Source organism: Meles meles, chromosome 8, assembly GCF_922984935.1.
Source record: "Meles meles chromosome 8, mMelMel3.1 paternal haplotype, whole genome shotgun sequence".
Taxonomy (NCBI): Eukaryota; Metazoa; Chordata; class Mammalia; order Carnivora; family Mustelidae; genus Meles; species Meles meles.
Window position 1 is genome coordinate 59,053,142 of NC_060073.1, and position 13,356 is coordinate 59,066,497.

The 13,356-nt window shown below is 41.2% G+C and overlaps 1 protein-coding gene across 1 annotated transcript; it reads right to left on the minus strand.

Moving 5' to 3' along the window:
• Positions 1 to 1,287: 1,287 nt before the first annotated feature.
• Positions 1,288 to 2,232, minus strand: LOC123950067 (olfactory receptor 52B4-like). The gene has a single exon (XM_046017935.1). The coding sequence runs from the start codon at positions 2,230 to 2,232 to the stop codon at positions 1,288 to 1,290; it is 945 nt and encodes a 314-aa protein (XP_045873891.1).
• Positions 2,233 to 13,356: the final 11,124 nt, after the last annotated feature.

Consider the following 13,356-nt stretch of genomic DNA (forward strand, 5'->3'; position numbering starts at 1 on the left):
AAGTGGGCTGTACACTTAGGAAACAAGTAAAATTGAGCCATGAACTTGTAAAGAAACAATCAAAGCCATAGAAAAATTCTCAGAAAAAGCCAGCTTGAAGAAAATCACTATGGTAAAACTGTGCAATGAATACAATGTATATGTAGAAATGTATTGTAGAGATCTATATATTTTCAAATGACCAATGCCAGTAATGTGTCACTGAGTAAGCAAAATAGGTTACAGACTAAGTGCAGTATATTCAGTAATATGTATACATATATACACAAGAGAGAGAAATATGGCAAATAAGTTATTCCTCTCAGAGAGGATGTACCAACTAGAGACCACACCGGAAAGGAGCTGTGGTTAGAAGCATGTCACAGAGGAGACCAGATGAGAAGTGGGTGTGGAAGGAGGAACAGGCATTTCCACAAGCCGATGGAGGTTATCCCAAGGCAGAGCAGGGACATGAAGAGCGTGGCATGGCCTGGGAAAGGTGAGACGTTAATGGCCTGGTGTGTCTGACACTTGGGCCCCTTGGAAGGTGACATGGGCAGCGTTGCTATAAAGAAGGTCAAGAATAAGGTCATCAAAGGCCTTGAATGCCCCAGTGAGGAAGAAATCACTGAAGAACATGGCCTGATACTAAGATTTGGGGCATCCCCTTCCTCAGCATCTAACCAGCCACACCCCACCCCTTAGAAACCACAGGAGTCTTTACCCAGTATAAGAGTGATCAGCCTCCGGCTCCTCAAATATTACTCTATAAAATATGAAACATGTAATTGATTTACGCTCTTCTATAACAACCACATGTGATGGCAGGATATAAATTGTGATAGAAATAACTGTGAAGCCTAGGAATCCCTGACTCTAAGAATGTCCTTTAGCCAAAATGAGGCGCATAATGGAATGAAGGTTTGTATATGATTGCCCAGATATCATAAGATGTCTCAAAAATTGCAAAACTCCATGAGAAATAGTTGAGCAAATTCCCAGGATAGAGCACTGCTCTTATTGATGCACTTCTAATAATCAGGCTATTGTTTAAAAGGACAAACTTTAGGGAAAAAAATTCATGCTGTCTTGGGTTCTTTGCAGATGGTAGTTGGCCCAGCCAGACATGACAAAGCTCTCTGAGGTTATTTGGCCAATAGAAAATATAACTCCTGCAAACTCCCTGATAAATTTACTCCATAAATTAAATTTATTAAGTTTTTCCTACTGTTTCAGTTGACCCACACCAATTTCACTACACTTTCACTGATAGCTAGAAATGCCGAAAATGCTGTTCTTCTGCCAAGGTTATTTCTGCTTTGGAAAAAATATGTAAGACACCTGCTCCCGGACTTGCTTGGTCTTAATCCCATAAATGATGGGATTCAGCATAGGTGGAACCAGAATGCAGACATTAGCCAATAAGATGTGGATATGAGGTGGAATGTGGCGTCCAAACCGCTGAATAAGACTTGTGGAGATCGCAGGCCCATAAAAGAGGATGATGATGCAGACATGGGAGCCACATGTGTTGAGAGTTTTGTGGCGAGCATCTCGGGAAGGCATGTGGAAGACAGCATGGAGAACCAGCACATAAGAAACAAATATTAACAGAACATCTAAGACCACTGTTGATATGATGACAAAAAGTCCATACCAGATGTTCACTCGAATGTCATTACAAGCATATTTGGCCAAACCAATGTGTTCACAAAAGGTGTGTGGAATAATATTATTTTGGCAGAAAGTCAATCTTTTCAAAAGAAATATTATGGGGAACATTGTACCATAACTTCTCAGGAAGATGATCACACCAACTTTCCCAATCAGAGCACGTGTAAAAATAGAGGTGTACCTCAGGGGGTAGCATATGGCAATGTAGCGGTCAAACGCCATCATCAGCAAGATCCCTGACTCAGAGATGAAGGTGGAAGAGTAGAAAAAAACCTGACTGATGCATTGATCCAGGGAGATCTCCCCAGCATGGAACCAGAAGATGGCCAAGGCCTGGGGTACAATGCAGGTGGAGAGCATGAGGTCTGCTCCAGCCAGCATGCAGAGGAAGAGGTACATGGGTTCATGGAGGCTGCTCTTTATGATAATAATAAAGATGAGCAGGCCATTCCCAAGCAGGGCAATGACATAGGAAATGATGAAGGGGATCGAAATCCATATGTGCTGGTGTTCAAGGCCAGGGATGCCCGATAGGCAGAAGACTCTGTGGCTAACAGCAGTGTGGTTTAAAGAAGTCATGCCTGGGGAGATCTTTCAGAACCTCACCTCCTATTCCCACAAACAGGAGAAAACACAGATTTTCTTGTAATATTCTTCGTGAAGACTATAGGAGACTTGGTGTATATTGTAAACTCTGTCTTCATGGAACATGCAAATAATAAGACACATACAATGGTGAATATAATATATTCTTTGCCCTCAATGAGTGACACTCTAATTAAAGGATACATGTTTCCAATAACCAAACTATTATTTTATGTTCTTTCCCTACAAGCAGGTGGTTATGAATGTAGGAAGGAGACAGGACATTGGGGGCAGAGGGGCTGAAAGCAATTACAAGATGATTCTTGAATTTGAGATTGAGTCATTTAACGTAAGGTAAAGAATGAAGAGGGGGAATCACCATGAAAAAGGTTTGCATTCTTGAAACATTTCAAGCCCAGGGTAGCTGATGCACAGAAAACACTGAAAGGGGGCAGGGGAGGGGCTGCACAGGCAAATTTTTCCTGATGGTGAAGAGCCTTAATCACAACTTCATACTTAGACTACATCCATCCTTTACACAGGGGGCCAGTAGATGTCTTGAAGCCAGTAGTTTAGAACAATTACTCTACTTTAGAAGGCTATTTGTGGACATTTATTGGAATAGTAATTGGCTGAAGAGACAGGATTCTAAATGGCTAGTGGTATTATAGGAATAGAATACTATACAGTCACAGAGAAATTAATCTAGTATTTGTTATACATCGATTTATGCCAGAGATTATAGTAAATACTTTGCAGTCCTTCATATTTTTTGTGTTTAGATACTGAATATCCACTCCAGGAATTGGGTATTTTTCCAATTTCACACTAAGAGTAAATGACACCCAGTGAATGTGAATCGCCAAATGTCACAAACCAAGTATGGATAGAAATGAGATTTGAAATTTCAGAATCTATCACATAATTTGCTTACTCATAAAGAAGGACATGAGTCCATATACCCCAATGTTTATAGCAGCAATGTCCACAAAGGCCAAAAAAATGGAAAGAGCTGGGATGCTCTTCAACAGACAAATGGATAAAGAAGATATGGTCCATATACACAATGGAATATTACTCAGCCATCAGAAAGGATGAATACCCACCAGTTTCTATCAACATGGATGGAACTGGAGGGGATCATGTTAAGTGAAGTAAGACAAGCAAAGAAAGACAATTTTCATATGGTCTCACTCATATGTTGAACATAAGGAATAACATGGAGGATACTAGGAGAAGGAAAGGAAAAGTGAAGGAGGAGGAGACGAAGCATGAGAGACTGTGGACTCTGAGAAACAAACTGAGGGTTTTGGAGGGGAGTGGGTGGGGGGTTGGGTGAGCCTGGTGGTGGATATTAAGGAGGGCACGGATTGCATGGAGCACTGGGTGTTATACGTAAACAATGAATCTTGGAACACTACATCAAAAACTAATGATGTATGGTGACTAACACAAAGAAAGAAAGACAGTCATAAGCCCTTTAAGAGAGAATATTGACAGGGCCTGTGACCCCAAGGTGAGGGAGGAATTCCTTGGGTTCACACCTTAGGAAACTACTGAAACTGGAAAGGAGAAAGCTCATTTTTTCTGGGCATGCAACAGCATCAAATTTAGAATATTTTGTTGAAGGTAGACATTTTATCATATGTTCGCCAGTAAACTTCCATTCATTAGTCCTTCGGCAAGGATATTTTGAGCCTGAAACTATTTTTCAAGCACCATAGTACAAACTGGTGATATGAAAAACTGAGACCCTCCCACAAACCTAGGGTCTTATGATTTGAGAATGAATCAAATTTATACAGGTAGTTTTGGAGAACTGGGGACAAATGTTTATTCCCTCTGAGGAAGACTACCCAAAATACCTATCTCAGGAGCTAAGTTATAGCTTATACTCATTAACATTGTATCTTCCACCCTCTGACTCCCACTCTTGGTGCCTCTGCTTTTTTTTTTTTTTCTTTCTGGGGAGGAAAATCAGCTCCAGGTGGTGGCAGAAACAGTTCTACTGTTAGGTACTCAAGGGAGTTCTGGCCTTGAAAGAAGGCACTGTCTCTAGAAAGCATGTAGCAGTTCTGTGGAAGGCAAAGCCCAGCAAAGACATAATGCGCACAGGCAGGGGCTTGAGGTGAGGGAAGATCATAGAAGCTGCTGATCAGATGGTCGCAGGAAGGGAGAAGCAGGAATATCTTTATTAATTCAGCCGAAGACCAAAACTAGGGAGCTCAGGGAATGCAGAGCTCTCTGTTTAGTTGGTCTCCTGTTGGAATGACCTTGTGCTAACACATGTTATACTCCACGTCCCCTCTCAGACATCCCTCCCTCACACTTTCTTCTCACATCTGCCCAAGAGAGCCTGGCTGTCTCCTCAAAGCCCTTCCTCCCACACCCTGCTTTCTAAAGCCCCGCACAGGTCCCCATCCTTCCCAGGGCTCTCCTCATATTTCCCAAGATGTGTCTGCAGTCTCAGTCAGTATCTTTCTGTTATCTCATACCCAGCTTAATTACTAGGGTACCTGTTACTTTTTGGATGGCAACTCTTTATCTACTAACTGTCAGTAACATCAGATAGCCCATGTACTCCCACCTGCCTTCCCAGAACTCCCTCTCCACATTGGCCATGACCAACCAGATTGGTGTCTCCGGTTTTCCATTCTTCATCCACATATATCAATAGCCTCCAAGAGTCCTGTCACCTCTGGCCTGTCTGGGACACAACACCAGCCCAGTACTTACCTTGATCCAGAAGCCTTTCTACTCCCAGACAGACATGCACTCAACAGCCTTAGATTGAGTCTTCAGGAACTGACATGAGGACAGCAATTGGGCTGTTTATGCTCTGTCATGAGAGCCCTTGAGGGAGCACTACACCAGAGCCCCAGGGACAGGGCCTCTCCACCAGTCTCACCCTAATCCCAGGTGGGCTGGGTCTCTAAGACCATTGCCCACCCCCCTTCACCTCTTCCTGCTCCATTTCTCTCATTTCTCTACAGATACTCTGATACAGAAACTTTCTACGACCTAAGCCAGACTTGCTGTATGCCTATTTTACTGCAATTGTAATATAAATGCTCACAGTTGATGGTCTCAGTTTTTAGTGTTTTATTCTTCGTAAGAAGGATGACATGAAACTTTCATGAGTTTCAAACTGCAGTCATGAATCTGATGTTGAACTCTGTTGTCTAAGGGTATATAAATGTATAAGCTTAACAATTAGTAAAGGCATGTGATTCTTGATGACCTTAGCGAAGTTTCTATAGCCTTTGATTGACTCCTTAGGCTGCATTCAAGACTTTTCTCAATTTGGATGGGCCTAGGCAGAGCTTTCCTTGTGTTTACGCTCTCTGAAGTTCATGAAGACTCTTGAATCTCAGTAAGCTTATTATATGTACCTCATTTAGATATAGTCAGCAAATATTTCTTAGAAAACATTTTTCTGTCCTATTCTCTCATTTCATTTTGAAACCCCAACAATATATATTTTGACATTGTTGTACCAAGACTTGAGAGTTTGCTTTTTTATATTCTTTTTCTCTCTCTTCTTCAGTGGGATAATTCTTTCTTTTTAAGATTTTATTTATTTATTTGACAGAGAGAGAGAGATCACAAGGAGGCAGAGTGGCAGACAGAGGCAGGAGGGAAGCAGGCTCTCCACTGAGCAGAGAGCCCAATGTGGGGCTTGATCCCAAGGACCCTGACATCATGACCTGAGCCAAAGACAGAGGCCTAACCCACCAAACCATGCAGGCACCCTTTAGTTGGATAATTCTTGATAGATCTTACAGTCTATGTCTAGAAGTAAGATGACCTTGCCTGAGGGGTAAATGAATTCGCAGTCGGATTGTACACAGAAAGATTCCCTTCTTAGAGACTATCCTACTTTCGTTCCTGCCAGCAATGCACGGGAGCAACTTTTTCTCACAGCCTTGCCAGCACAGCATATGTCAAGCTTTTGAATAGTGGTCAGTCTGATCATTTGTCGAGTGTAGCTGACCATCTACACAAATGGCAGCCAGTAGCTCTTCAGTCTACCACACATACAAGCCAATTCCCCCATCATGAAGGACAGTCTATTACCTGGTCCCTTGCATCTGTGATGGCCTCAGGATTTGTTCAGACCAACAGAATGAGGCTGAAGAATTATGTCCTCTGCTTCCTGGATCTAAAGTGAAGTAAAAGCAGAAATAGTCAGAATATGATTATATAATCAAGGAACTTTAGGGGAGATTAGATATGGATTGTGAGGGATAGGAAATAATTAAAAATAAAAAGTTATTGACATATTCATAATGTTAGGTTATTGCCTTTCAGACTCTAAAGGATTTCTCTCATTTGGGGGAGTTTTGTTGTTTAAAAAAGAAACACATTTCTGATGGCTCAGTAATATTTCATTGTGTATATGGACCACATCTTTATCCTTTCTTCTGTTGAAAGGCATCTCTGCTCTTTCCACAGTTTGGTGACTGTGGCCATTGCTGCTATGAATCTTGGGGTACATATGGCCCTTCTTTTCACTACATCTGTATCTTTGGGGCAAATACCCAGTAGTGCAATTCCTGGGTCATAGGGTAGCTCTATTTTTAATTTTTTGAGAAAACTCCACACTGTTTCCCAATGTGGCTGCACCAACATGCATTCCCACCAACAGTGTAAGAGGGTTCCCCTTTCTCCACATCCTCTCCAACATTTGTTTCCTGCCTTGTTAATTTTTGCCATTCTAACTGGAATAAGGTCATACCACAATGTGGTGTTTTGATTTGAATTTCCCTGATCGTTAATGATGATGACATACTGTACGGTGACTAACATAACATAATAAAAAATAATAAAATGAATATAAATTAAAATTAAATAGAAAAGAAACACAAATACAGAAAACAAAAGAAATGAACACTTAATGAATTATTTATCATAGAGCAAACACCACCAGGTCAAGATAAAAAACTTGTCATATACATCTTTATCGACATCCATCCCACTTTCATTGACAAGGCCCCCCCTTCCCAGCCTAACTAACTGCCATAGTAACATTTATATTCCAGTCTCTTAGCAATCTGCATCCAATGTTGTTGTTTTTTCATCTTCAACAACTTGTAACCTTCCATTTGCCTCATCTTTTTTTTTAATTTTATTTATTTATTTGACAGAGAGAAATCACAAGAGAGAGGCAGGCAGAGAGAGAGGAAGGGAAGCAGGCTCTCCGCTGAGCAGAGCCCAATGTGGGACTCGATCCCATGATCCTGAGATCATGACCTGAGCTGAAGGCAGCGGCTTAACCCACTGAGCCACCCAGGCGCCCTTGCCTCTTCATCTTGACTAAAACCATGCTGCCTACTCAAGAAACCACTATGGTATCTCCAACTTAGCGAGTCCAAATCTTTATACCCACTCCTCATAGTGGAGCACAGATGCTGGGAGTCACAATTACAACTCCCAATCATAATCTCCCCTCCCTTTAGTAAAAACATCAACATGAGTGATGTTCATGCCACCTGGAAACCATTCTCTCACCATATTTACCTACATATTACCTACTTATTTACCTATTAACACCTGATTGAGCCCCACTCTTCTCACTCCAGGATTTCTTTTTTTTTTTATATTTTATTTATTTATTTGACAGAGAGAGAGGTCACAAGTAGGCAGAGAGGCAGGCAGAGAGAAAGGGAGAAACAGACTCCTCACTGAGCAGAGAGCCCGATGCGGGGCTCAATCTCAGGACCCTGAGATCATGACCTGAGCTGAAGGCAGAGGCTTAAATCACTGAGCCACCCAGGCGTCCCCACTCCAGGATTTCTAATGATGATTTCAGCTCCCGACGCACAGGCTTCCTTACCCCCAACTACCCTCCATCTTTCTTAGGAACTGTAGCAACAGCAGAGCTTACCTCTCCAACACCTGCAATGTTCAGTGTTTGGACTCTTCCCCAACTGCCTTGATCTACACAGTACCAGAGAAACCAACTTCCATAATAACATCCAGAACTCTGCCACTAGATCACAACTGGAAAAAAGCACATTCACCAATCTTAAAGTTCCAACTTTTCAATCTTTTTAATTCATTTCCTTTAAACTATAGGTGCTATTAAACCAACCATCATTTCACAGTTCACTGAATCTTGTCCCATCCCTTTTCTTCATCTCCTCTTGTACGCTTAGGTTTTGCAATCCAACACTGTGATCACTCCCTTTCACTACCCACAGCATTTTGCACCTCTCTCCCTGTCATAGTCCCTACCTTGCCCAAACAGACTAAAATCCAAATGGATTTTCTGGCAAAAATAATACCAACTGGACAAAACATTTCTGTCTTCAGAACAAGACTTCAAATACTTGTTCCCATTAGTCACAACCACAATCTCGAATGATCCTTCCCACCTTTCCCAATCACGACCCTGACTACCCACTGTCAGCTGAGGGACTTATCTTAAAGGACACTGAATCAATAGGAAAACACTACCAAGAACTTACCTTACCTTACCACCAGCACTCCACAAACATACATATGGGTCTGGACATTAGTTTCGAGGCAGAGAACTGAGAGTGGTTTTATTTTTTTTCCTGCTTTTTTAAGTTTTTACTTAAATTCCAGTTAGTTAACATATAGTGCAATATTAGTTTCAGGTGTACAATGTAGTCATTCAGCACGTCCATACAACAGCTGATGCTCATCACAAGAGCACTCCTTATATATATTTATACATATAAAGATGTATATGACAAAATCACTTGTTTCACCTATTCCCCACCCCTTCCTTCTGGTAACCATCAGTTGATTCTCTATAGTTAAGAGTCTGTTTTTTGGTATTCCTCTTTTTTCCCACCATGTTCTTTTCTTTTGTTTCTTTTCTTTTTTTTATGTTATGTTAGTCACCATACAGTACATCATTAGTTTTTGATGTAGTGTTCCATGACTCATTGTTTGTGTATAACACCCAGTGCTCCATGCACTCCCGGCCCTCCTTACTACCCATCATCAGGCTAACCAATCCCCTCTGACACCACGAACTCTCAGTTTTTTTCTCAGAGTCCATAGTCTCTCATGGTTCATCTCACCCTCTGATTCCCCCCCTCCCTTCATTTTTTCCTTCCTTCTCTCAACATCTTCCATGCTATCCTTGTGTTCCACATATAAGGGAAACCATATGATAATTGTCTTTCTCTCTTTGACTTATTTTACTCAGCATAATCCTTTCCAGTTCCACCCATGTCAATGCAAATGGTGGGTATTCATCCTTCCTGGTGGCTGAGGAATATTCCATTGTACATAAGGACCACATCTTCTTTATCCATTCATGTGTTGAAGGGCATTTCTGCTCTCTCCACAGTTTGGCTATTGCGGACATTGCTACTATTAACATTGGGGTGTAGTGCCCCTTCTTTTCACTACATCTGTACCTGTGGGGTAAATACCTAGTAGTGCAATTGCTGAGTCATAAGAATTTTGGAGGAACCGCCACACTGTTTTCCAAAGTGGCTGCACCAACCTGCATTCCCACCAACAAAATAAGAGGGTTCCCCTTTCTCCACATCCTCTCCAACGTTTGTTTTCTGTTTTGTTAATTTTTGCCATTCTAACTGGTGTAAGGTGGTAACTCAATGTCATTTTGATTTGAATTTCCCTGATGGCTAATGATGATGAACGTTTTTTCATGTGTCTGTTAGCCATTTGTATGTCTTCTTTGGAGAAGTGTCTGTTCGTGTCTTCAGCCCATTTTTTGATTGGATTATTTGTTTTTTGGGTGTTGAGTTTGAGAAGTTCCTTATAAATCTTGGACATCAGCCCTTTGTCTGCAGTGTCATTTACGAATATCTTCTCCCATTCTGTAGGTTGCCTCTTTGTTTTGTTGATGGTTTCCTTTGCTGCGCAGAAGCTCTTTATCTTGATGAAGTCCCAAAAGTTCGTTTTCACTTTTAATTCTTTTGCCTTAGGAAACATGTCTTGAAAGAAGTTGCTGTGGCTGATATTGAGAGATTATTGCCTATGTTCTCCTCTAGGATTTTGATGGGTTCCTGTCTCACATTGAGGTCTTTTGTCCTTTTTGAGTTTATCCTTGAATATAGTATAAAGGAATGGTTGAGTTTCATTCTTCTGTATATAGCTGTCCAATTTTCCCAGCACCATTTTTTCCCATTTTATTTATTTTTTTAGCGTAACAGTATTCATTGTTTCTGCACAACACCCAGTGCTCCATGCAAAACGTGCGCTCCCCATTACCCACCACCTGTTCCCCCAACCTCCCACCCCTGACCCTTCAAAACTCTCAGGTTGTTTTCCAGAGTTCATAGTCTCTTATGGTTCGCCTCCCCTTCCAAATTTTTTTTTTAATAAACATATAATGTATTTTTATCCCCAGGGGTACAGGTCTGTGAATCGCCAGGTTTACACACTTCACAGCACTCATGATAGCACATACCCTCCCCAATGTCCATAGCCCCCTCCCCCTCTCCCAATCCCACCTCCCCCCAGCAACCCCCAGTTTGTTTTCTGAGATTAAGAGTCATTTATGTTTTGTCTCCCTCCCAATCCCATCTTGTTTCATTTATTCTTCTCCTATCCCCCTAACCCCCCATGTTGCTTCTCCATGTCCTCATATCAGGGAGATCATATGATAGTTGTCTTTCTCTGATTGACTTATTTCACTAAGCATGATACCCTCTAGTTCCATCCACGTCGTCGCAAATGGCAAGATTTCATTTCTTTTGATGGCTGCATAGTATTCCATTGTGTATATATACCACATCTTCTTGATCCATTCATCTGTTGATGGACATCTAGGTTCTTTCCATAGTTTGGCTATTGTAGACATTGCTGCTATAAACATTCGGGTACACATGCCCCTTCGGATCACTATGTTTGTATCTTTAGGGTAAATACCCAGTAGTGCAATTGCTGGGTCATAGGGTAGTTCTATTTTCAACATTTTGAGGAACCTCCATGCTGTTTTCCAGAGTGGTTGCACCAGCTTGCATTCCCACCAACAGTGGAGGAGGGTTCCCCTTTCTCCACATCCTCGCCAGCATCTGTCATTTCCTGACTTGTTAATTTTAGCCATTCTGACTGGTGTGAGGTGATAGCTCATTGTGGTTTTGATTTGTATTTCCCTGATGCCGAGTGACGTGGAGCACTTTTTCATGTGTCTGTTGGCCATCTGGATGTCTTCTTTGCAGAAATGTCTGTTCATGTCCTCTGCCCATTTCTTGATTGGATTGTTTGTTCTTTGGGTGTTGAGTTTGCTAAGTTCCTTATAGATTTTGGATACTAGCCCTTTATCTGATATGTCGTTTGCAAATATCTTCTCCCATTCTGTCAGTTGTCTTTTGGTTTTGTTAACTGTTTCCTTTGCTGTGCAAAGCTTTTGATCTTGATGAAATCCCAATAGTTCATTTTTGCCCTTGCTTCCCTTGCCTTTGCCGATGTTCCTAGGAAGATGTTGCTGCGGCTGAGGTCGAAGAGGTTGCTGCCTGCGTTCTCCTCAAGGATTTGGATGGATTCCTTTCTCACATTGAGGTCCTTCATCCATTTGGAGTCTATTTTCGTGTGTGGTGTAAGGAAGTGGTCCAATTTCATTTTTCTGCATGTGGCTGTCCAATTTTCCCAGCACCATTTATTGAAGAGGCTGTCGTTTTTCCATTGGACATTCTTTCCTGCTTTGTCGAAGATTAGTTGACCATAGAGTTGAGGGTCGATTTCTGGGCTCTCTATTCTGTTCCACTGATCTATGTGTCTGTTTTTGTGCCAGTACCATGCTGTCTTGATGATGACAGCTTTGTAATAGAGCTTGAAGTCCGGAATTGTGATGCCACCAACTTTGGCTTTGTTCTTCAGTATTCCTTTGGCTATTCGAGGTCTTTTCTGGTTCCATATAAATTTTAGGATTATTTGTTCCATTTCTTTGGAAAAAATGGATGGTATTTTGATAGGGATTGCATTAAAGGTGTAGATTGCTTTAGGTAGCATGGACATTTTCACAATATTTATTCTTCCAATCCAGGAGCATGGAACATTTTTCCATTTCTTTGTGTCTTCCTCAATTTCTTTCATGAGTACTTTATAGTTTTCTGCGTATAGATTCTTAGCCTCTTTGGTTAGGTTTATTCCTAGGTATCTTATAGTTTGGGGTACAATTGTAAATGGGATTGACTCCTTAATTTCTCTTTCTTCTGTCTTGTTGTTGGTGTAGAGAAATGCAACTGATTTCTGTGCATTGATTTTATATCCTGACACTTTACTGAATTCTTGTACAAGTTCTAGCAGTTTTGGAGTGGAGTCTTTTGGGTTTTCCGCATATAGTATCATATCATCTGCGAAGAGTGATAGCTTGACTTCTTCTTTACCAATTTGGATGCCTTTAATTTCTTTTTGTTGTCTGATTGCTGAGGCTAAGACTTCTAGTACTATGTTGAATAGCAGTGGTGATAATGGACATCCCTGCCGTGTTCCTGACCTTAGCGGAAAAGCTTTCAGTTTTTCTCCATTGAGAATGATATTTGCGGTGGGTTTTTCATAGATGGCTTTGATAATATTGAGGTATGTGCCCTCTATCCCCACACTTTGAAGAGTTTTGATCAGGAAGGGATGCTGTACTTTGTCAAATGCTTTTTCAGCATCTATTGAGAGTATCATATGGTCTTGTTCTTTCTTTTATTAATGTGTTCTATCACATTGATTGATTTGCGGATGTTGAACCAACCCTGCAGCCCTGGAATAAATCCCACTTGATCGTGGTGAATAATCCTTTTAATGTACTGTTGAATCCTATTGGCTAGTATTTTGGCGAGAATTTTTGTGTCTGTGTTCATCAAGGATATTGGTCTGTAGTTCTCTTTTTTGGTGGGATCCTTTTCTGGTTTGGGGATCAAGGTGATGCTGGCCTCATAAAATGAGTTTGGAAGTTTTCCTTCCGTTTCTATTTTTTGGAACAGTTTCAGGAGAATAGGAATTAGTTCTTCTTTAAATGTTTGGTAGAATTCCCCTGGGAAGCCGTCTGGCCCAGGGCTTTTGTTTGTTTGGAGATTTTTGATGACTGTTTCTATCTCCTTACTGGTTATGGGCCTGTTCAGGTTTTCTATTTCTTCCTGGTTCAGTTGTGGTAGTTTATATGTCTCTAGGAATGCA

Bases quoted from the DNA above. Each gene is read 5' to 3' on its own strand.
- LOC123950067 (XM_046017935.1), bottom strand. From the start codon at position 2,232: ATGACTTCTTTAAACCACACTGCTGTTAGCCACAGAGTCTTCTGCCTA.